Below are 25,476 nucleotides of genomic sequence, written 5' to 3'. Positions count from 1 at the left end.
TTTTTTTCTTACATAGCGGTCTTCTCACGAGCTCCTTCCTGTTCATGAACGCCTCCTTTGCTTCATTCAACCTATCAGCATATCCATCCCCTGGGATCTAAATCGACCCAAAACACGCTGACTTTTAAAGGATTTGAACACGTTTGTAGTGTGGGTTTAAATAAGACATTTAATAGAGTATTTGCTGACTGATTTTGACCAAATTTTGATATGTTGTTAAGAGTTAGTTGCTCATACATTTGGTTGAATTATTAATATTTCTAAGGTGTAAATTGCAATGGAAAAAATTATCGAAATAGCCACCAGAAGGCAGCTAATAACAGGGACATTATCTGACCAAAAACTTACAAAAAAATAAACTTGTAAGATAGCAGCAGGATCAACTGATAGATATCACTATGCGTTCTGCGTACTGGTACACTTGTGGTGTTTGTAGGCTGCGTACCAGTGCGTTTGTGGATGCAAATGGGTTAAAATAATTGCAAATTTTTTCTATAATCCGGCCTTTAATATTACTGCATGTCTAACAAGATTTGTGCTACCAAGTATTATCTCTCTTTCCTTGAGTGGGCTTTCATGGTGTGGTGAGTATTGAGTGTGGAGGTTTTTGGGGTTACCACCGCATCAATTCATCTCTGCAGATGGCAGTTTTGTTGGCATTGCAGCAGGCTTCTTCAGGTCAATGAAGCGGAGATGCGTGGTATCACCCATTTCTTATACACCTTGTCGGAGGCCGGTGTCTTCTTTGTTCCCGCGGATATTAGGGAAGCTATAGAGATAATGAAGACACCGAATGAACTCAATAGGGAGGATGGATACGAGCTTCCTAACACGTGGAGAAAGTCCTGAAGAGTGAACCCGGAGAGACAGGACAGAGCCAGGAGGTGTGGACCAATAAGAAGCCACCAGGGCCTCCTGAACCAGCCAATGAGAAGACACCGGCCTCCGATGGGGTGTATAATGATGGCTAAGTTCTAACAACACGTATCTCAAAAATAGTAGCTTTTCAGGAGAGCAAAAAATGATTAATTTTTTGTACTTGTACACTGAAATTAAAAACTAATAGTTCATAAAACTGAAAAGAAGCATTCATTTGCAAACAAATAGTTGTTTTTTGCTTGTATTTTATTTTTTTAATGTCGTTACACCTTGTTTAAGATACCCATCTCAAACCGGCCGAATTTGAGATACCTGTTGTTAGATCTTAGCCATCGATAAGAGACGGGCGATACCACAGATCTCCACTTGATTGACCTGAAGAAGCCTGCTGCAGTGCCGGCAAAACTGTCGTCTGCAGAGATGAATCTACGTGGTAATAACCCCGAAAACATCCACGCTCATTATCTCTCTTTTATATCAAACCTTTTGCCATAATCTAATGGATATATATTACAGGTCTGTGAGTTACACTTCATGCCCGACGACATACGGAGGGAGTCGTACGCTGTGGATGAGAGCACGGGGCAGGTGGTTTCGTCGGCAAAGTTGAAAGTGCCGCAGTTGATCAAAGGTGCTATTCCCTCCGTGCTGGTGTCATACCAAGGACCCGATCTTTGGCGGAGACGCAGGCGGAGGAAAGTTGATGATGACGACATACCAGTGCAAGAACTGGAAGCGGAGGGAAGCGACGTCAACGCCACCTTTGACAGCACGATTTTGGTATGTCAAATCATTATCATCCACTTGTTTTCTGTCTACTTCTTGGTTTCCTTGTACAGTAATAGGGTGGTTTCCTATTATTTTTTTATTGCCTAAATCGAAAGATTATTACTCCTGGAGTACGTATTTCACGCTTTTAGATTTTTAAATGACGATATCTATTTTTCGCGATCAAATGAAAAGTGAAAAATTTCAAGCGCGCGAAAACGCGACGCGTAAGTAGGAATGAAGGGAAAAAGTCCGTACGACGCATTTCTGGTTACCCCTCCCGCCTGGTAGGTGACCTTGATCGAGGCTCTGAGCGCTGATAGGACGCAGGATGCTAACGGGTAGCTGAGTACCTTCCTGTCTGGTAGCGCATGGCTTAAAAAAGGTTTATTAATACCTTATCAATCGAAGAAAACTTTCCGACCTTAGCCAGTTTTAATAGGTGATTATTAAGACATGTTTCCCTGAGCTCTGTGACTCATGCATGCATTGGTAATATCAGACTATGTAAAAATCCTATCTACTCGTATAGAAACTAGGTCCCTGTGACGTCACGTGGAGTGGAATCGCATGGGCGCCAATCTGGCCTTTTTCAAATGAGGATAAAATTTGACCCTTGCCATTCGTCTAAACCGGTATTTCAAAAACCAAATAATTTGTGTATTATGAATACACTAATGGTGGGTAACGAATCGCCATCAATGCCTTTTGTTTTCTTTGATGAAGGAAACTACCCTATTCCTCTGCTTATGAAACTATCCGGGAATTTTTCTTCGATAGATGAATCTTGTCAATATCTTCAACAGATATGTTGTCAGCAGGGATGGCAAGGGAAACTAAACGAAAGTCATAACCAGTAAAATATCAATAGTTTCGTTCCCAGGAGCGAAATGTAGAAACAAAGTGGATTTAAACGTGGGGAGCTAAACTCAGGGTGGAAACGAAACTGAAATCAAAACTACTTCGGGTTGAAACTAAACTAAAACTCTGGGACGAAACGAAACACAAATTATATTGTATTTCGATGATTTTACGTTTTATAAGCATTCGTGTGTTTTTTACGCTTAAATCAATAGTGAGGCAACTTCTTTCTTCCACATTTTAGATACTTTCGTCCACGTTGGGAAGTGTCATACGAGCTTAAGGTCCATATACTTAGTCGACCCTATAGGGCCAACCGACCCTGGATCCCTCATCAGCCCCTACATAAAGCGATCTCGCCCTAAATACGCCACATCAAGCCCTAAATATGGCTGTTTTTGGAACTTAACGGGCCGTACGTAAGGCAGGGATGGCAACTGAAACGAAACAAAAGTCAGAAGCAGTAACATTTCAATTGTTTCGTTCCCGGGAGTGAAATGTAGATACGATACGAAAATTAATTACCGTATATGTCTGAATATAGTCCCCCCTTTTTTTCCAAAAATGCCTGTGGTAAAAGTAGAGGGGGGGGACCATATTCGAACATATTTTTTTTTATTTTCCCGAAACTGAAGCCACAAAATTAAGGGGGGGGGACTATATTCGGAGAAATACGGCAAACCTGGGAAGCTAAACTCATTGTCAAAACTAAACCGTAAACAAAACTACTTGTTGAAACTAAACTAAAATTCCGGGACTAAACGAAACATAGATAATTTTTCGCACCGGAGGGACTACGTGCTTCACCTTCGAACAGTTTAGTTTCAACCCACACACCGAGTACGAAGTATGGTTGAATGAAATAGAGGTTCGGCCTACCTCCATTAGATGCATGGGGAACTCTTATTCTTACCACTATCAGGAGAACAGTTAATGCAAACTGGCCATTCGATATTTAAGCTGAATGTTTTCACCTCTCCACATGTATGTCAAACACAATGGGTCGAAACTATTCCATCTTATCCCCCTCCACTCAACTTCTGGGGTCAAAACTTAACTATGAGCAATGGAGTTTCGTTTAATTTCGTTTCGTTCCGGGTCAAAACCAAACTCCTTGGTGACTTCAATTTCGTGCAGGAACAAAACTAAACTTAGGCATCATATTTTCGTTTCTCTCCTGGTCCAAACGAAACATTTTCACTTCACTTGCCATCGCTGGTTGACAGGGTTATTGTCTAAAAATGGCTAATATCCACCCAAAATCCCATACTCAGATAACTTTATCATATTTGAAATATTTTCTTTTTTGCATTATACATAAACATGATGCATATGTAGCATCTGATGAATTGTTTCCTTTCTTCTATGCTTGTATTCTCAGCTTTAAGAAGATTCTTCTCTTTGTAGAAAGCTCTTTTTGCCTGTGCTATTCTACTGTGTATTTCTTTCTTATTTCGTCCATCGTTGGTAATTCGCCTTCCCAACTCTTTCACCTTGTCAAGCTTATGCTTTTCTAGGTTAATCATTGTCTCAGCCTCCACTCTTTTACTGTGAACTAATATCTTAGTCTTCTTTTTGTGGATTTTCAGCTGATATGTGGCCATTGTCATTTCCATATTTGTCAAAAGTCTTCTTCAAGTCCTTCTCTGTCTCGGCTATGACTGCTATGTCGTCAGCAAATCGCAGCATACTAATTTTTTCTTTGTGGATATTGACACCGGAAGCTTTCTCCTTGATTTCAACGGTGGCTTTCTATATGTAAGCATTAAAAGTTAAGGGGGTAAGTGCACCCCCTTGTCTCACCCCTTTCCTTATTCTTGCTTCTGCACCGTTGGGTTAACATTTGATCACAGATACTTAGTTTTTATACAAACTATGCTCAATTCCTTGATCATTGTAGAGCAATCCGATTTCTTTCAGAATTCTTAGCATTGAATTCCATTCCATGTTATCAAATGCCTTCTCTAAATCGACAAATGCTATGAAAGCTGGTTTGTTTTTCTCCATTCTCTATGAGCAGCCCAAGAGCCAATTTTTCTCATGTGCCTTTGCTTTTCCTAAATCTGAATTGGTCCTCATTCAGGAATTCTTCTGCTCCTTGTTCTATTCTCCTGTAAATGATTCTTGTCAGAATCTTCGACGCATGTGTCGTCAGGCTTATGGTCCGACAGTCTTTGCACTTCTCTACTCTCTTTCTTTTTGGGTATGGGAATGGTGATGTTCTTCTCGAAGTCACCAGGTAAATCTCCTGTTGAGTACATATTGCAGATAGTTTTATACAGTTGACTTAAGACCTTTTCCCGAGTGCTCTGATTTCTTTCAGAATTCTAAGCATTGAATTCCACGTAAGGTAAATGTACCAATGCCTGACCCTGAACCAGTAGCTGACCCCCATTCCCTTACTTAGTAATAAGGGCACTTACATTGAAACCTTCATCCACATAAGTAATCACTCAGACGTTGCTTTGTTGCAAACACAGTTGATTTGGCAATAGAGTATTAGTAGTTCCTTGGCAGTTGCTCATTTCTCAGTGGTGACTACAGCTTCTATGAAATTTGAGGCTGTTTGTAAAAAATTCTGATAAGAGGTAAGCTAGTCTTCAAAAGTATTTTACTGAGATTATTTTTGTACTATTTTCGAGTTTTTGTAATGGAGTTGGATCACTTTTTAACTTCAAAAAGCTAGTTTACCTCTTACTTAGGGGGTGTCAGCTTCATGCACCAAAACTAAACTGCATGCACTAGTAGCTGACCCCAATGTCAGGCATAGGTGCAATCCATATTTTTCTGTTTTTGTGCGCAATGAAGCCTAAAAAGGCAATTAAGCCTTTATAATTAAGTATATATCTTACGTAAATCTTATGTATTTTAATGAAAGATGATATGCAATTTTCCACAAAAATAAATTTAATCCGACCCGAGTTCCGATGTTACTGCATCATTTTCAAGGTACAAATGGTGGTAAGTGCAGTTAATTTATACATATTTAGGAGAGTGGGAGAACTGAGGGGAGAGAGAGGAGAAATGGGATGGGAAATCCTCAAGGAGGTGGCTGGAATGGGTAGAAATGGAAAGCGTGGGGGGGGCGGGGGAGGGGACAGTGAAAAAAACCAAAGTAGGTAAAAAGGGTGGAAATTAAAAAGTTTTTTACAGGGTTAACAAACTTTGAACATAGAAACGAAAGCATTTAAATACACGTGGCGGTCTTCTTATCTTCGGGTGTTGTTACCGAGGGCCATCGGTGAATGGTGTGGAAGGGGGAAGACGTCTTCTGTGCCAGTAGGCTGCCGTACGGATTAGCAGGACACTCGAGGACTCGTTCTTCTGAAGGCGGGTAGGTGGGAAGCGGGGAGTCTACGGCTAGAATATGTATAAATTAACTGCACTTACCACCATTTGTACCTTGAAAGTGATGTAGTAACATCGAGACTCGGGTCGGATTAAATTTATTTTTGTGGAAAATTGCAAATCATCTTTCATTATGAATCAATTCCACTCCATCTCGCTTGATTCCTCGAATTTTTTACGTGTTTCAAGTATTTTCTTTTTTTCATTGTGCAGAACGATGGGGAATCCCCGCTGTCCATTCAGTCGGTCTACTCAATCGACGAAAAAGTGAGTGCAGATGGGACAGGTTTCCCTGGGAAGAGGGGCAGGACGAGTTCGTATTGCTCGGTGCCCAACTGCGACTCCAAAGGACCCACTGCAGCCACCGGTCTCAGATTTCACTGCTTCCCACCTCCGGGACAAATGGCCGCCGCTGTCAACGAGATGGGCATCAAGGTACATTTTGACAGGAGGCAAATGTGGATCTCCAGGCTGGGAATGGAGAGACCGGTGACGAAATGTATGCTTGTGTGTTCAAGGCACTTTCTCAGATCCGATTATATCCTCCCAGGTAAGTCAGGTTTGCTTTTCCTTATAAAGGCTTCGGCAGGTTGATGTAAATCCTCTATATTATTTCTACTGTATAGATACCTTTTTCTCAACTTGTACGCAACCAAACTCGACAAATGAGTTACCAAAATGCACAGAATTTATCAGAGAACATGCGACGGCATATCTTACTTCCTAAATATTGCTATTGTTTCCAAAAATAGGTTTTTAAAAAATCGATTAAAAAAATAATCGATTCCGGCGAGATTGTCCTCATCCAAGAATACAGTTAACGCCGTCGGATCCCACCATGTCTTTTAATTTGACTCGCAGACAATTTCCCATTAAGGTTTCCTATGCGATGACTATTAACAAGGCTCAGGGTCAGACTTTGCAAAGAGCTGGCTTATTCCTGCCTGACCGTGTATTCTCTCATAGCCAACTTTATGTAGCACTCTATAGGGGAAGATCTTTTCAAAATATTTTTGTAAATATTAAGGAAAACGCTAAACAAGTATTAACAGAGGATAGTGTAATTACTTCCAATGTTGTGTTTAAAGAGGTCCTCTGACCTCAATTTGTACGTGAACATTCCAATTAAATTTGTACATAAGACCCTGCCTTTTTTCTACATTTTAAAATTAGAAGAGCACCTATCCCCCTGTGGACCTGCATTGAAAAGAGCGGGGGAAGCCCTCTGGGAGCAGGCGCAGCACGCTTGTAATGACAAAACAGTAGTTAGCTGGATGCATGACTTCCTGAGAGATTCCTGGGAAAAAATAATTGTTGAGGGAATTCGCTCTGATATAGTTAAAGTGACATCAGGTGTCCCACAAGGAAGGGTAATCGGCCCCTTTTTGTTCAATACAGTGGAACCTCAATCTGTCGTTTTTCAGGTGGATGGATGAAAAAAACGATGAATGCGGGAAAACGATCGATGCGGGAATGTTTGTTCGGGTTGCCTATGTCCCAGGATCCGCTGGATTTTTGCGAATTATGATATTAATGGATTCAAACGAGATTTTAGCTGATTACAGGAAATTTAGTACTTTATCCAAAAACTTAGGTCATATTGTTGATTCGACATGGGCGATTCCACGCGTCACGGACTGACCGTCACAATGCGTTTTTGCACTTTTAAGAACGCACGTAACACGAATGGATTGACATACAAAAATTTTTCAACTTCCAAATTGCTGCACAATGGTGTGAAGTTTAACTTTGGTTGTTACACTGCTTTGTCTTGAAAAATGCAGGACTTACGTGACTTAAAATTCACTGTCACGGTCTGACAAAAATGAAATGAACTTTCAGGTCAGAGTAAAACCTCTTGAGGTTTGCTCTGAAACAAAGAGTGATCAGAGTTTCAGTGAAATACATCTCAGAACACCAAATACAAATTTCATAATGCTGCAAAGCCCATTACAATAACTGAGTTTACAGAGAAGTAATTCCTCTTGAAAAGCATCGTCACGGACTGACCAGAAATGTCACGGACTGACTTTTGTGATTCCCTTCTGGTATAAATTTATTCACTGCCAAAACATTTTACAAAATAACTTCTTTAATTCAAAATAAACAAAACAAATTTGTGCGAAAACCCTTAAAATCATTCAAAATAATGAAGGAACCTCAAAGTAGAAAAAAATTATTAATACAGTGGCCATAAAAATCAATTATCGAAACAGATTTTTTTGTGCGTGATGACACATTAAATTTAGTATGCGGCTAAAAACTGTGGTGAGCACATAAAAAAATTTCTCTTATCAGAGACACACGCGACTCATGCTAGTGTCAGGACTTAATAACTAAATTCTAGACTTTATAGCACAAATTTTGATCCATATCAGAGCCTCCAACCACTTTTTTTATTTAACCAGTCAGTGTGGCATTTACGTGGAATTGCTCACATATCTCTCTTTCTAATATCCTAAAGGAACAAGCCGCCTTGCTAAAAATGTTTTACTCCACTCGGAATTTTCACTGCTATTATGCATTTCTGTCCAATGTAAAAATTCTTATCCATCAAATGCCATTTCAAGTACACGTATGTATGAGAGAAATGTGCGTGTTATGCCTCAAACAACTGATTTCGCCGTCGCAGTGATTGGTTATGAGATGGATCAAGAAGGCCAAAAATAGTTTATTATTTGAAATGTTCCTTTCTAGCAATTAAATTTTTAATATGATTGAGGAAATGTGGCGTTAATCGTCAGCGGCACGCCCACCTGATCCTCGGCTTCATCCCACTTCTTGTTTTCACCAGGGATCTCGCTCTACCCCCACCCCTGCCGTCATGTGCTACCAGACATACCGAGGCGTTCTGCAATATTCACGTATTTCTAGCCCGGATTCTTTTCTTCATCAATTATTTTCAGTCCATCTTTTAAAGTTCTCACTTGTGTCTTCGGAAGGGCCATGGTTCGAAGACGAATAAGAATAAAACTAATGAAAATGAAACTGGACTCCATTGAACCCACACAGAAAACACTCGCTAGTTTTAAGTCAATCCACCCCGGAAAGTATGGAACCACTCGTACGAGGTGAAGTTCGGCACTAATGCTATCGCGTACGGTGTAGGCAGAGCTTACTGCAGAGGGTGAAGCATGACCATATGACTGCGCAATGAAATTTTTTATCCTATAGAGAAGGCAACTTACCCACTCATTTCTAACAATAAGTAGCATAGCTCTAGATGAGCAGATGAATTTAGATTGCTAGTAGGGAGAAACAGAATATCCTGAGAAGATATCGCTTCGTTAGCACCTCAGACAAGTGAGACTTGTAGCATAACTCGTAAATTGTAACCAGACGCCCTGTTTTCGAAAAAAATCGCATCAACTGCCGTGAAGCTCACTATCAGCTGCGAGGATATCGACATTCGCCAGAAATCACCATCGTATTATTCCAACTATTTCCTTGCTTAAAATGGTTAAATAACGTTAGAAATACGTCTTGTTTGGTATCATTCTTTTTTGAATTACGTGCACATCACTAATATCTCAATCTAATAAAAGTATAATACCAATAGCCGAAATTCATTTTTACACACGTTTTGGGCTAATCGGTGATTCATGCAGCAGTTGACCTCCGGAGATGGGGATCTTTGAAGCGAGTCAGCTAAAAAAAAGTCAGCGGTCGAGAAAGGGGGAGGCGTGAAAAAGGTTTCTTTTGTTCTCGAGTAACTTGATATTTTCTTTCAAAGCTAAGGTCTTCGTAATACGATCCCTGCTCGAGCTGGGACCTTTTTTTATTTTGGAGAAGAAGAAAGCTTCAACCGGGGGGAGGCCAGTGCTGAGGAATACCGGATCTTGGGAAATGTGCTAATGTAACTATCCCACGGCACTCTGCTTTTCCCTATCACATTTCAATCTCCTGGGGAAGATTCAAACTATGTGTCTGTTGTTATTAGCTATAAATAACATGTTGTAAACACTTCGTCTAATTTTTTCAAACGATGAATGCGGGAACGACGACGACGATTCGGCGGGACCGCAATCTTCAAACGATCAATGCGGGAAAACGATAATTCGGGGAACGATAGATGCGGGAAAAAATTACATTGTCTTTATGGAAATTAAAATTGGGACCAGGAGCGGCGAACGATGAATGCGGGAAAACGATGAATGCGGGAACGATAAATCGGGGTTCCACTGTACATGTATACATAAGTAACCTGTGCTCCCAAATTAGTAGTAAAATTTGTTTATTTGATGACAACTCTTTCATCTATCCCAAAATTTGTAATTTGTAATAATAATTTGTTTTCTTGTAATTTTCCAAAAAGGAAAATTACAAGAAATGTAATACATTTAAAGTTACAATTATTGTGCAATAAAGGTAGCATATCATATACAATTTTCATCAAGTTGATAGGTAGTTTATTGACAGCAAATATGTTAACATATTTCGTTTAAATGAGTCAAGTAAATCACAAAATATGTCAGCATCAGTCACATGTGATGCACTGTTAAATGACCTCATTGGCCTGGTGACAAAATTATTGTAAACAGTATTGTTTTGCAAAATTAGAGATAATTATAATAATATAGATAGTAATATTAGAGACGTGTTCAATTTTAGCCTCCAATTGTCATTTGTTAATGAAATATGAGCAATTGAAATTTGGGTGTGACCCCTTAAGTGCCGCAACGTGCAATGCATGGTGATTTTTTATTTTCATCCATTACTCCATTCCTGTGAGATTAAAAGGCATGATTTATTTTTCTACATCTAAGTGGTCCATAATGATGCCACGATTACCATTAAATATTCACTGCATGAAGTAATTCAGCTGCAAAAAAATAAAGTTTACAAAACAATCTCGCTTGTACCATTTTTCGTTGTCAGCATCCACAGGGAAAGGCCATGGGAATACTGACTCATGATTCAGTACTACGCATAAATGGGTTAAGAAATGGAAAAATCGATTTATGATAAAATAAAAAAATCCAGTTTAAATAGTCAAAGTAGAAGAAAATCGAAATATATCCTAAATCGATTTCTCAATAGGGTCATTCCACGTCAAATCAACCAATATTTTGACCAAATGACACCCACCGACTCGGATTTTCATGAAACTTACCATGGTCATACATTTTAGTATGATTAGAAATTGTGTTCAATTTTAGCCTCCAATTGTCATTTGTTAATGAAATATGAGCAATTGAAATTCGGGCGTGACCCCTAAAGTGCCGCAACGTGCAACGCATGGTGATTTTTATTTTCATCCATTACTCCATTCCTGGGAGATGGAAAGGCATGATTTTTTTCTAGAGCTTCACCGTACACTCATACCTGTATGTTCCCCACTGCCGAAGAGTTAATTGTTTTGGTACTTGATACATATTCATATTTGATATTTGAATTTGAGAATAAAGCTATTTGACCCACCACTACAGGCGGTCCTCGAATTTCGTACACTCGACTTTCGTACAATTCGCACTTTCGTACGTTCAAAATTGACACCTTTTACTTGACTTCCGTACGCTAAATTCGGATGTTGGTCTGTATTTTTTTTTAAATTCCCGCAATGTTTATTGCGCATCCCAGCAATCAATTGTTTCAAATGGCAGCATATGCGAACAATACGAACATTTACAATGAAGGGAATTGTTGGTAGTTGACTCTAATCAGGAAGAATTTATTTGGGAGAGAGGCTGCCTGCTATGGGCTCCTCCATCAAGAGAAGAAGAAAGCCTTCATTGGTGAGATTTTTCAAAAAAGTTGACTACACATCATCAAATAGCTTTCAACAAAACTAGTAAGATCTTCTTTCGAATTGTGTTTATTTCGTTTGAGTGCTGTTTAATTCAAGTACACCTTCAGCAACGCTATTGCGATATTGCGCGAAATATCACCCGAATTCCGTTTGTCTTTTGTCTTTTTTGAATAACATGCGAAATATACGTGATCACGAATGTCACCTGCCGAACGTCGAATTTTGGTGTGAAAATTAAAAGGTATCCAGAGTGCAGGTTCAACAATTACATTTTGTTATGCTTCTTAATATGTCTTTTTATTTATAATGGACGTAATAAGTGGAGTGTCAACTTAAATGGCAAGAGGAAGTTTCGCTCGATAGCCAACAGAGTTCTTGTTTTTTTAACTTTTATTTACAGTTTCTGCATATTTTAGAAAGAAATTAGATGATTTGAGGAATTTTATTAACATATTATTAAAATTTAGTGAATTGAAATAAAATCCGTGAAAGAAAAAGGTTTTAATACGTATATATTCCGCTCTTATGGAATGTAACCCCTAATTATGTAGTATGGAAGTCAATGGTTCAACATTCGTACAAGTTTTCGGGAACGCAACAAGTTTTGTATACGAAAGTCGGGGACCGCCTGTACTTGGAATGCATCTTGTTCGTATGTTGAGGACTTACTGTACACACATACCTGTATGTTCCCCATCGCCGAAGGTTTAATTGTTTTGGTACTTGATATAATTATTTGTTCCAGGCGAGACCTTATATAATCTCCTTTTCATTATGTTTTGGTTCTTGTATTTCATGTGTAATTTTTCATTCATGCACTCAATTCAGTGGTGGATACAGATAGGGGGGGCACGTGCCCCCCCTTTGTGGGCCCACCCTTATTGCCAAACATTGCAGAACCACAACTATAACATTTTTATACCATAATATGGCATTTTCTTGTATATGTGTGCAATGAATGTAATTAAAATTTTCTTAATCTCTGCACGTGACTTGATTATTTATTATCAGGATTAGTGATGGGTCGATTCCAAAATTTTATCGATTCCGATCCCGATTCCGATTCTGACATTTCGATTCCGATTCTACCGATACCGATTCCATCGATTCTGATGTCATAGGCTCCATGAAAAATATCACTTCATTCGGAGTAACAAGACAACCACTTTAAAAATTATTACTCCGTGAAAGAATCAATTGACATAAGCATATTTCATATCATCACTATGTAATTAAAATATAATAGCTAAATTTCAAAACATAACATACAGAAGATTCCGGTTAATTGGGACTTATCGGGACTTGTGCACTTTGTCCCAATTAAGGGGATGCCCCAATTAGGCGAACTATCCTGTATATGGGCATAAGCAGCCGTCGAAATGATAGAAAGAAGACTAAAGAATGTTGATAATGCAACATAAGTTTATTAAACTATTAATTTGATTAATAGATCAGCGAATTTAGTTAATTTATTATAATCTTTAAGAATTATAACAATTTAGTTAATATTTTTCACAGCCACGGGCGACATCGAATGAATGTCTTTTACTAAGTCCTATTAAAGAAAAGTCCTATCCTCTTGCGGATAGAATAACAACAAGAGCTTTCAAAATAGGGCAAGAATAGGAACATTTGTGAAAAATAAGAGCAAATCAAAAGAGGAAAATATAAAAAAATAGTATTCTGAAAACAAAAAATTTTAATTTCGTCGCGAGTATAGTCTCTGTCGCCGACTCGTGGACTAATAAAGCAGCATAGGCTGTCCCAATTAAGCGGAGAATACTCTGGGATATTCCTCTATTGGGTTCTGTTCTTCAAGATCTGCCCCAATTAAGCGGCTGCCCCAAGTAACCGGTGGACCCATTAAACGGAATCTACTGTACCTGAAAAGTGGCGTTTCATCTTAGGTATTACTTTAGAGCAGGGGTCTCCAATTTACTAGGCCACGAGGGCCATATTCCAAGTTTCGAATCGCCCCGCGGGCCGGATAGCAAATTTGCCTATGACTGAAGTATTCGATTCCAACGTCTACTGAAGTATCTGGTGGCGTATTTCTTATTTACGAACGGTTGAAGGCGAATTTTACGTGTACAGTAAACTCTTGATTTTACGAAGTCAGTGGGACCGGAAAATTGGCACTTCGTAAAATCGAGTTTCGTAAATTCAAACCTTTTTCATAAGTCACGAAAAAAATGTTCGCTTTTGTTTCTTCCGCCGTTTTTTGTCTTTAGTGGTCTTATTTAAATGTTTTCGGTGGTTATTCTCGGTATAATTCATACAAAAGGCTTTTTGCTATCGATTTATGATGTGAAAAATCGTTAAATAATTATACCACCATAAAATTCCCATTTCTTGTTCATACTTCAACATCAACGATCGCTTAAGGGGGCGCCCTAGCGTTTGAATTTCCCAATTTAACGGCTCACGAAGGCCTCTAGCCGCAGCGCCGGGATATGCAGACGGAAGCCGAAGCGCCTCGAGGGAGAGAAAGGGGGGGGGGGAAGGCAACTCCCCTCCCAACTTCACCCGCGACGACTCCGAGGAGAAATTTGATACTCAGGATAAACTTGATACGGGTCATTTGAACAGGGTTCGCAGTCGGAGTTGATATGTGACACCTAAGTGGCGACGAGCCAATTAATAATAGTAAAAGCCAACTTCCTCTCTCATGCGCTGAAAAAATAGGCCTGTGAATGCGAAGGTCCTTTTGAGCTAACACCTTTTACGAAATTGTTGGCGATGATATCTTCATTACGTAAACAGGCATGTCGTCAACATAACACCGCCGACCTCGGTGTCGGCTGGGTAATGTCCTCGCCTGCCAAACAAGAAGTCGCAGGTTCGAGTCCCGCCTGGGTAGGTTTCCCCTATCCAGGGCTTGGTTGTTCGTGTAAATAATTGTTAAACTTTTTGAATACTCGATACAAAATGGCTCAATTTGAGCTGTATTCGGTGGTTTAGGAATAAAAATTTAAAAAATTAAATTTCAGCATTGAATTGTGGTTTATAATGTTATTTTAACGGAATGTAGAGTCATTTTACGTAATGAAGACATCATCGCACGCAGTTTTCGAAACGGAAGGGAAAAACGGGTGGCAAACGAAAAGTGGAGAGGTTTCTCGTTTGATATATACTCACGTGAAATATATTCAACTAACCTAATTAATTATTAATAAAATGTAACAATATATGTCAGCTAGCTTGCTTGAAAATCACACTTGGATGCGAAAAGCAATGGTTACTTAAGTTAGAGCTAGAAATATTTTTTTACTAACACCGATGAAAAGAAGCAATAAAACAGAACATGATGAAAAAAACTCCGTGGGAGAGCCGAAACCTGCATTTCAAGACAAAAGTAGTACTTAATTAATAGTTGAACTTTGAGTCATCATTTTTTCTGATATAGCACTCATCTGAAATCACCTCGCAAACTTTTTATATTTTGAAAATGCAAAATATAAAAAGTTTGCATATATTTGGAAAACATGAAATTATATATGAACCATTGTAAATTAACAAAAGTATTTAAATCATAAGAAAACATCAAGAATAAGTTCACCAGCTCCACAATTAGTTTTCATTTGCATTCAAGGGAAAAGTTGACCCCGTGATCATCACTGAATTTTGGCATTGATGCTATGATGCGCGAGGCTGTGTGGTTCAGAAGCCCTTGAAGGTCCACTTTAAATTTTTTTCTTCCACTGATGTCCCCCTCTGGGTATGAAGATTATTTTCGTCTAGCCCTTTCATAACCACGATAAAGCTGATACCCACGGATCTTGGCAGTCTTACGAATAATTTTAGATAAAAATTTTGTTAAATTGCCATCAGCAATCAGCGAAATAGCTTCTTCTGGCGTCAGTTCATTTTGAATTGTAGGTATTTTCCTCCATTTCTGTAATATCCGTTTCCCTCGGGTGGGGGTGGTCGTGGTCATTTCCGTGATTATCTTCGCTGCCGCATCATTCCCTAGCGAACGCAGTGTCACAGATGTGGCTAGCGATAGCTCAGCTGCTGTTGCTTTCTCAAACCAGTCACTTTTCTGCTCTTATTGTTAGACCTATCACTAGACCTCTTCAAGTCTTTCTTAGGCCTTTCTTTGCTGCTTTACCCAGAAAAAACAGGAATTAGATAGCAATAGTGACATAAAATCGCCTAAGAAGAAAGTAAAGCCAATACGAATACGTTAAAGAATAATAGATTACAAACTGTGCAAGGAGTTTCAAGGAGATTATTATGCATGTCAGGTGGGTATACCCTTCTCTAACCAACATCGACGTTTTATTTCAAACCTGTCGCTGGTTCTCTTGCTTTCGTTCCATTTCTGGAAATACATATTGAAAAAGTATTTGTTCATGGCATTCTGCATTACTTCCTTCGTCTTTACTTCCTGCTCCCAGTTAAACTTATTGAGAAGATATTGAACGGCAAATTTACGTTTTGAGGACAACGAATTTCCACTTCCATTAACAATAACGTCATGTACCTATTTCTTTTCGTGTTACTTTCATTCGCTCAATTTTTCTTATCCGAAATATCAACAATCTGAGTCATCAAAGATGAAAATCAATATTAGAATATAATACCCTGCTTAATACAACACACGAAATCGGTGAGATATTTATCTTGGAAAACATGGGAACCTTTTTATCGTTGCGATATATCCTCCAGTAGTGGTAGTTCGTCCTCAATGCTGAAATCTCACGCTCTAGGGAAAATAGATCTTGGTTCCTCGCTTCCGTAGCACAAGCACTGTATCCTTTCACACTTACTAGTAAAAGTTGACTAATTTGCTCGGTAAAATCGTGAAAGGAATGTTTTTCAATCAATTGGAAAGAAGCATTTGTGGAAAACTCCGTGCTAGCCACCTCGTAGAAATCACCTGTATCGAAGATAAGCGATCCTAAAAATGGCAAAAACCCTTCATATAACGAGGCAATAAAGCAGTTAGCGGCATTTCTACAAACGGACAGCTATTCTTTTAGTAGAAAACTTTTTAAACGCTAGATAAAAATCGTAAGACTGAGGTAGGGTTTACGGTCACAATAGGGGTTACCGCGGTGGGCCCGCCGCCACTCTTGAGCCCTTTCCAATGTTTGAGCTGATGGGAGCCATGAAAGACCTAGGAGAATGTAGTTAGCAAAATGCGGGTGCATTGCGGTAAGATATGGGTTCTCCAAGAATAAGAAACTATTTCCTTGCAGCCGCGCACTTTCCGAGACTAGCATCTGACTTGCCAGCGCAATCGTCGAGTCCGTAACATATATCTCATGAATAAAACGTAATTTGTACATTAAAAAATCAAAAAGTAACACATATGGAATTTATAATGTATGCAAGTGTAGAAAACTGTAATGTCGCCTCATCTTTAGCGAAATATCCTCGACTATAACTGATGCTGAACTAAGTTCGCATTTAATCATCGCGTCGGGTGGTTGGACACTCAGGTGCATAACTTGATAGGAGAGGTGAGGTGGCAGGTTGGTGCAGGATTTCTCTTTTGAGAATCAAAGTTGATAATTTTTTTGTTATGCGGTGTAAGATCTTATGCGTAGCAATATGAATAAACATGAAGTTTTTCTCTCACCATGTTATCAAGACGTGAAAAATAAATCATCTTCATCGTTTCATAAAAATAATAGAAACTATCGATAGAAAAGAAATTTTCACTACTACGGAATGTAACCATATTCATTCTTGCTATAGCATCCTTAAAAATTACTCATTTTAAAACAAAATGCAACTGTAGACATATACTTCTGACAATTTTATCAAAAGATAAGAAAACATTATTGAGATCATTTTATGTTAATTTGACAGAAGTCTATGTTTGTTGCACGTCTTCCTTCTCCAAGGCTTCCATTCTTTTCGACGGCGTCGTTTCCCTTGGGGCTTGGTAGACACTTCAATCGCACAACAAAAAGAAATACGCAAAACGAAAGAACGACGATGCGACCCCAAAATCAAGCAGCTAAGAAAACGTATCACCGGCCGGCCGGTGTTGCTGTTGAGGGGAGGACCTGCGCGCCTCCGAAGGGAGGGCCAAGAGGGGAGGCAAAGAAGTGAAGGATGTCTCGCGGAAGGAGGAAAGGTGTTTAGGATGACTCGAAACGACTGCGCGTTATCGAAAAACTGGCTGCAAGGTCTCACAATTTCCCAAATTGTAGCTTTGATTTACGACGTGTGGGATACGTGCAGCCTTTGCTTGTAGGTGAAGGATTATATTATGCTTTGGGTGGTTGGATTTTCTTTACGTGATTTTGCGCCGTGGTGATAGTCATTGAAAAAAATCGAAATTCATGAAATTAAGCGTCAAGTATCTCCTGTAGGAAACGTGGTAAAAGACCCTTCTTTGTCTCAAGGCACAGATTTAAGCTTTAAAACATTCTGAGTCAAGAAACCGCTATGTACCTATAATGAGCGAAGCACAAACTGGTTAATAGAAAGGGTCTGCATCGTCTTCCGCGACCGTGCTAGGGCGCCCCCTTAAGAAATTCCCGACCAGTTTAGAAAACGTAATCAAATAATGAATTGCAATGTTTATTATAAGATTTAACAGTAATAAATTTGTGGTTAGGAGCCAATAGCTACTATTAAGTATGCAAAAGATAGATATTTGTTTCTGACACCCACGGAATTTTAGCGGCAGCCGGCCTAACCGCCATTTATGTCGCCCTCTATCGCTCAGTGACGAGAAAAAAAGAAAAACAAGGGTCTTAGCCCGTTTCCAAAATAACCTTCGTAAGTTAATATTTCGAGTTACTTCGTATTTTCAGCAGAATGTGCTCTATTTTCACTGAGATTCAATTACGATCATAAATAACGTAGGATGTGATTATCTTCTGGCGAATATTTGAAGTAAATTCTGTTTGAGTTCTCCGTCCGACTATACTGTGTTCCATCATCTTCGCAGACGTTGCCATAAAAGACTTAATTCTTCATCAGGACTGTATTCTTCATACCGGGTGTGAGGTGACCTGTTCATATAGTATGTTTCTCTCCTTTTATGCCGACAGGAGCAAGGTTCCAACCGGAAAACGACAGGAGAAACATCTTACAGTATCGGAGAAATATAGATAGAAACGTTATTATCCACATTGATTGTTTTCCTACAAGAGACGTTTTATCATTTCTCAACGTGGTTAAGTATTGGTTCGCTAGCGTGAATTCCCAAAAAATGACACGCAAAAACCTGTACCGTCACCTCATTTAGTTTTCGTGTTCCTTTCTCCGCCGTATTGAAAGTTAGGCAAAGGATCATTGACATAGAGAAAAGATTTTCTTAGTTTTAGCACTAAAAAATAGTCGCGCCATATCGTAAATAAATATAGTGTGGAAAGAGCAAAGAAATTAATTTCAATTGAAAAGTCAGCTGAGAAGAAGAGAGACAATTATAAGCGCGGCACCATTTTCCCGATAGTGGAAGATACTTCTTCCGCCTCTCTCCGGTTCATAACTTCCCCCCGTTGCAGGTAAAGATGAACCATGCCCTTCTCCACAATCGGGGAACGTTCCCAGTGGGTGGGGTGAATAAGAGTGGGATGGGGATTGCCTGAGGGAAGAAGTGTGGTCAGCACAAGGACTGGTGAAGGGGGCGAGACAAAGAAGGGTGGGGAAATGGCCTTCAGCTCTGCCTCAGACTACTTTTGGGGGCCGTATTTTTTTGCGACGCACACAAGCTCAGTCTCCTTAGGGAGGGAGTGAATGGGAAATGCTGGGGAAGGAGGGGTTTGGGATGCGTAAGGTGGGTGTCAGCAAGATCAGCCAAAGGCGGCAGGAGGGAAGGGACGGCTTTGGAAAGACAGAACCCCAGCATGGGAGAACGGGGAAGCGCGTGAGAAGAAAGTTCATGGTTAGACTTGGAAGTGCATCTTCATTACGAGAAGCCTGAAATATAAATTGGCGGTAAATAGAGCCCAGTACTTAAGATATTTAAGTTGTTCATTCACAAAGGCCAATATATACACGAAAAGATATTATGGCGCGGATTGCATGTATCAACGTCCATTTCGGGATGTTATTAATTTCTGTTCCCATTTATAAAAGTAGCAAATAGATTTGAAAGAATGATAATCATGAATAAAAATATCTAAATCGATATCCAAACGCACATGAGCAAAATAGATGAATGTATACATACCGATCCATCGCAAGTAATACCGCTCAAGCTTCTTCCGGTATAGGACTTTAAAATCCTGGATAATGCCTTGGTCCAAGGGCTGGGACTTGCTAGTCGAGTTCGGGGGTAAAAAGAGGACTCGAACATTAGCCAATTTTAGATCTTCCACGTATTTATGAACGGTGGCATTATCCATTATTAAAACAATTTTGCTGTTCTCTCCAGAAATTTTTCTCTGTAGACGTATAACCGTTTGCTGGAAAATTTCTCGGGTCATCCAGCTGTTTTTATTTGCATGGTAAAAAACGGGGAGGGCTTCCAATTTTACATGTTTTAAGCAACGTGGCCTTTCAAATTTCCCAATGACAACGGGCTTATTTTGTCCGTGCCCGTTTGGTTGACGCACAGCCCCACAGGCACTTTACTCTTTTTTCCCCCCATGGCACCTTTGCCCTTTGAAACCCAGGGTTGCGTCAGGTAATGCATTAAAAAATAGCCCAGTTTCAGGGGTCAGCGAGGGTGAGCTCGTCGAGGAAAGGGTCCCGGATTAGGGACCCTTCGAAGTGCTTCGGCGAAAAGTAGTCAAGTAGTCTTCGAAGTACGTTCACAGCAGTGCAAAGGGTTAATTAGGGGTGTACGAAATACTCCGCGCGACCTTCCTGACATGTTAAACTACGAATTATTGTCGATGCTATGTTTACGAACAGGCACGTAAATAGGGGCATAATGTCAGCCGCGATATTTTAACTTAACTCCTACTCCCCCTAAATTCCCACATTGAGGTTTTTGGCGACCCATTTCTCTCCAAAGTTGCATTATCATTTACGATTTCGCACTTTTGATGGACCACAGTTGGAAGCGCTGATTTTTTAGCTACTTACGCCGGCGTAACTAGTTTTGTTGACAAATTTTTCGCCGTAGTTCGTATAAACGAATGCCATTTGCTCCTAGGGACCGAGCCGAGGTTCGTAAATTCAAAAAATTTCGTATAATCGAAACTTCGTATAATCGAATAGCGCCATGTATTTAGCATAGGCTTTTCACCGGGACCGCAATATCACTTCGTATAATCGAAAACTTCGTAAAATCCTGCTTCGTAAAATCAAGAGTTTACTGTAGTACAGTGCTGCAATGCTCCTAGCAGCATCTCACAGAGTTAAACGAGCGAGAATCGCGCGCTACTTGAAACGAGTGTGCAGGCCGGATGAAAACCCTCCTCGGGCCAGATCCAGTCCGCGGGCCGTAGTTTGGAGACCCCTGCTTTAGAATATTAGCACCCATGTTTAAATTTAAAATAAAAGTATCTCCTTTTATATCTATCTTTTATTGTAAATATCTTGTCATTATCAATAATGTCTCACAAATTTAATCCCTTTTTACAGATTTTCAATTTTTGCTCAGAAAGCGAAGCATCTTCACTCTGTCAGGATAAAGTCTGTTGCGTTTTACATCACATATTTTTCCTGCCAATCTAAAAAGTCTTTCACTGAACACAGTGGATGGTGGTATGGCAAGAAACTTTTTCGCTACTACTTTCAGCCTTGGATAGTAGATGCAAGTCTTCCAGTACAGTGAGTCCTCGTTTAACGTCACCTACCGTTCCTGAAAAATGTGACGATAAACGAAATGACGTTAATCGAAGCACAATATCCCATAAGAAACAATGTAAAAAGTGAATATCGGCTCCTAGACCTCACAATTCCTACGCGAAAAAATTTTAGCGTATCATATTTGGGCCATTTCTTAAGATTAAAATGCCAAACTATGGCATAAACACGAGTCCCTGTCTTCATTGACGGCAATACCAGCAGCGACGTACATCCTTCTCCATTTTTGTATCTTCCCGCGTTTGTTTTTTCGGCTTCGCTATGGTGGTCGCCTGGGCATCATCATCGCTGAAACATCGTCACAGTTACAGGAACCAAGATTATTGAGAACACGGCGAAAAAGTGACGACAAATACTCCGAGTTCTACCCGGAAAAATTCCTAGAAATCACTTTTCAGGTTCCAGTAAACCGTTATGTCAAGTAAAATTTGCTAAAACTTTACTTGACATTTACGCACTTAACATTTGCGCACCTACCTAAGAATTCATTTTGCAGAAAATTTGCTATAAACGTAATCGAAATTGACAATAAACACACCGTTTTACACTTCGTTTAGACTGACTGTATTACCGCCCACAAAACGAACAACCTGCAACGCCCGCCGCTTCGCATTTTTTCTCGCGCGAAATTTAAAAGACCTGACCAGACCTGACGTTATCGCGAAGCAAAGGTGCGATAAACGAATGACGGTCTCAAAATTTTCGTGACGTTATATCGAAATGACGTTAAACGGGGTGACGTAGAACGAGGACTCACTGTATATCCCAGGGAAGGAATTTGGTGGTTCATTCATCTCTGATAAATAGCTGAGTTCCCACTCAACCGTGAAAACCTTAAAACCGTGAATAAGCCGTGAATTTCGTCGTAAAACCTTAAAAATATCTCTCAAACTTGATTGTAGAACTATGATAGACACATCACAAGAGAAATCGATACATCGATCATGTTTTTAAGGTCAGTCACTTTCCACTCATTTGCCTGCACACTAGGCCGGCCCTTATTTTTCAGAATTTCGAAAAGTTATGTTTTCCTGGTCTTTTCCTGGAGGACTTTGGAACAAAGTCTGCTGGAATGGTTCGCGGCCGTATGGCGGCAAAAAATCAAGGTTTAAGGGGTCGGTACCCAGTGCTAAGGACGGCGGTGAAGGGTTAAAATTGACATTATAGGCTTTAACAACATTAATCATTACACAAGAGGAACAACCTATCCAATACTGTACCACTAGCATGTAAATCTTGTCATCAGGAGCAAAGTCTTTGCCGAGGGAGGGGAGGGGGTTGAGGGGAAGTCCGTAGTAAGTGGTGCGGGCGGTACCTCAGCGGAGCCGCGGTGCGGGGAGGCGCCCTAGGGGGGACTGCATTACGACGGACAATATCCCCTAAACGCTTAGAGATAGGTCAAAACAAACAGAAAATTGGCCCTAAAGGGCTTTACTTTTACGTTTTACATAGGAATAGCACTTTTTCGACCCCAAAAAACTCAATTAAGGGTCCGTAGTACTTAGGGCCCTTGGGGCACGGGTTGCCGTTATTTCAAAGTAACCAAATTTTAACACGTGAATATAAACCTCATTTGGATCATTTTGAGACCAGGAAAACATAACTTTTCGCAATTCTGAAAAATAAGGGCCGGCCTACTGTACACGTATATTCTAAGCGCAATTATTGTTCAGTGTTGTAACATTTTTAAAATATCCACTACTAACTTAACAATTAATTTCAGTACAATTAAAAAACAAGCTCTATATTTTGAAACTTGGAAACAAAAAACAACATCAAAAAGCCACCATTACTATCACAATCCCATTTGTACTACCCGCACGATCACTCACTGAACCACCGCCATGTACTGCACCATTGTGGATCTTGAGTTCTGCCGTATCCCTTTCCTCCCATTCTCTTCTCCTCTCGTAGGTGCCTCCTTTTCTCTGCGTTCTCTTCTTCTCCCTGCCGATCTTGAATTCTACCGTATCTCTTCCTCCGCTCCCTCAATACACCGCTACATACTTTAGTCTTTCTCCCGATCTTTCTTTATAACACGTCTACCTCCTCCTTCTCTCCATACACGAATCCCGTTTTTCCTTCACAACAATCTCTCCGTCCCTCACTACCATTGTTAGTTTTACAAACAACATGACCTTGAGCTTAAGCCTCTACCAAAGCCGGAAGACTGGTAACCAAAGTGTTCATTAACCCTGGAAAAATTCAGACTTCATAATTTCCCTGGCACCCTGGTCCCTCCATATTCCCACTCGCAACCATTAGCCAGAGCTGAATTTGGTAAACGAGATGTGATATCAGAAGAGATAGCACTTTCATCGTTGCGTTTGGATTCATGGCGTCTGTTGCGTTTGTTAAAGAATTAGTTAACGTGAGGCCGATGATCGTTACGCGATCAATATTTCTACCTAAAATGGTTTATCTAAAAACCGTGAAAACCTGTAAAAAACCGTGAATTTTATATTTTAGTTTGAGTGGGAACCATGAAATAAGCTTCCGCTTCAGCTTCAACAGTGTTTGCTACGGTGACTTAGAGTACTTTTCCAAATGCATCATCGTATCTTGACCACATACCTGTCACAGGCTCCCTAGTCTGCATTTGCTCCTCCGAAAGTGGTGTGCCACTGGGAATCTATATGTAATGTGTTCTGTCATTACGATTACGTGGCGTGAAAATTCAAATGGCTGTTGGAAACGCGGTCGTATATAAATTAGTGGTTTGTAGTACTACTGGAATTGGAATCGAATTTTCACCTTGGGAAGTACATACTCATTTTCGATTCCGGTTCTTAGCCAAGAATCGAACCTACCCATCACTACTAAATACACAAATAATGGGAAGCAGCTTGTGGGTTGCGTTAGGGAAAGTAATCGAGTGTACTACCCAGGAAAGCACTACTCTTTAAAGGGTACCAACGAAATAGTTTTACCTATATTTTGTTCGGATTTTACCGAGAGAAATTGCCATGTTAAGGAAGAAAACATGCTAAAGAGGAACTCAATAGCTAAGTTCCACCGTATATGTTATCTAGGGTTGGCTTTCAAGGTGGATGGAAATTAATTAGTAACTTGAAATTAAATAAATTTGTGGTTTGAAGTACTACTGGAATCGGAATCGATTTTTCACCTTGGCAAGTACATACTCATTTTCGATTCCGGTTCTTAGCCAAGAATCGAGGAACCAAACCGACCCATCACTAATTAGGATAAAAGTAAAGGTAACTTAAGATATCTTTTGCGGCCCTCTAGTTTTTTCTGTGTCCGCTACTGACTCAATTCTATCACAGATTCTCAGAAAAAGACATGCTTCTTGAAAAAAAACGCAATTCCGTCTGCAAACCTGCCGTCGTCGTCCTCGGGATTCAAACCAATGAAGCCGTTGGCTGTAAGAGGATTCCCCGATGGACAGCAGGTGCCTTTCAAAGCCATTAAACTCTTGCCAATCAACCAACTGCTCCCGACTGTGGTAAATATCGCAAAGTGTTTGATCTCATTAAATCTCAGGTTGTGCCAACGTTGAAATTTTATTAAATTGAAAATAGAAATACTGATGATTTTTTTATTCCACCATTAGCGAGAGTTTGCATGGTTTTTTTTTCTAACTCTGATGACAGAATATGAATGCAAAGTTGATTGTTGTATCATTGTTGCAATGATGTTTTGATATATTGTTCATTTGTACTAAGGATAATTACTGTGTACTTTATCTGTACAATTATTATTATTATTATTATTATTGCTAAATATTATGTGAAACTAATCAGTGAATGTATGTGAAATAAATTTTTCTGGTAAGCACTCATTTCCTTTCTTTGATTTTGAAATTTTGTGCTGGGTGATTTGTGTATAAGTAAAACGGAGGTGCTATTTCATGGCCGTAAATTGAATATGCAGTGAGCATATGGGATGCAGTCAAGGAGGTTGTAAATATGTGGAGGTGCTGTATTCGATTTTTAAGCGTGCTCAGAATAGGTTGGTTTCCTATTATTTTATTTATTGCAGAAATCGAAAGATTATTACTGCTGAAGTACTTATTTCACGCTTTTAGATTTTTAAATGACGATATCAATTATTTACGATCAAATGAAAAGTGAAAATTTTCAAGCTCACAAAAACGCGACGGCTAATTATGAATGCTGGAAAAA

At 39.7% G+C, this 25,476-nt stretch overlaps 1 protein-coding gene across 3 annotated transcripts in view; it reads left to right on the top strand.

Moving 5' to 3' along the window:
* Positions 1-25,476, top strand: part of LOC124172639 — a 119,826-nt gene that overhangs the window by 21,165 nt on the left and 73,185 nt on the right. For 2 of the 3 annotated variants that reach the window (XM_046552085.1, XM_046552086.1), the window contains 3 exons: positions 1,396-1,659; positions 6,070-6,406; positions 24,619-24,797. The exons of the other annotated variant lie outside the window; for it this stretch is intronic. In XM_046552085.1, coding sequence (XP_046408041.1) covers positions 1,396-1,659; positions 6,070-6,406; positions 24,619-24,797 — 780 coding nt within the window. The remainder of the gene's footprint in view (positions 1-1,395; positions 1,660-6,069; positions 6,407-24,618; positions 24,798-25,476) is intronic. 3 annotated transcript variants of the gene reach the window in all.

This window comes from Ischnura elegans, assembly GCF_921293095.1.
Source record: "Ischnura elegans chromosome 13 unlocalized genomic scaffold, ioIscEleg1.1 SUPER_13_unloc_2, whole genome shotgun sequence".
Taxonomy (NCBI): Eukaryota; Metazoa; Arthropoda; class Insecta; order Odonata; family Coenagrionidae; genus Ischnura; species Ischnura elegans.
The sequence above is the reverse complement of the archived record's forward strand: the minus strand, read 5'-3'. Positions and strand labels throughout refer to the sequence as shown.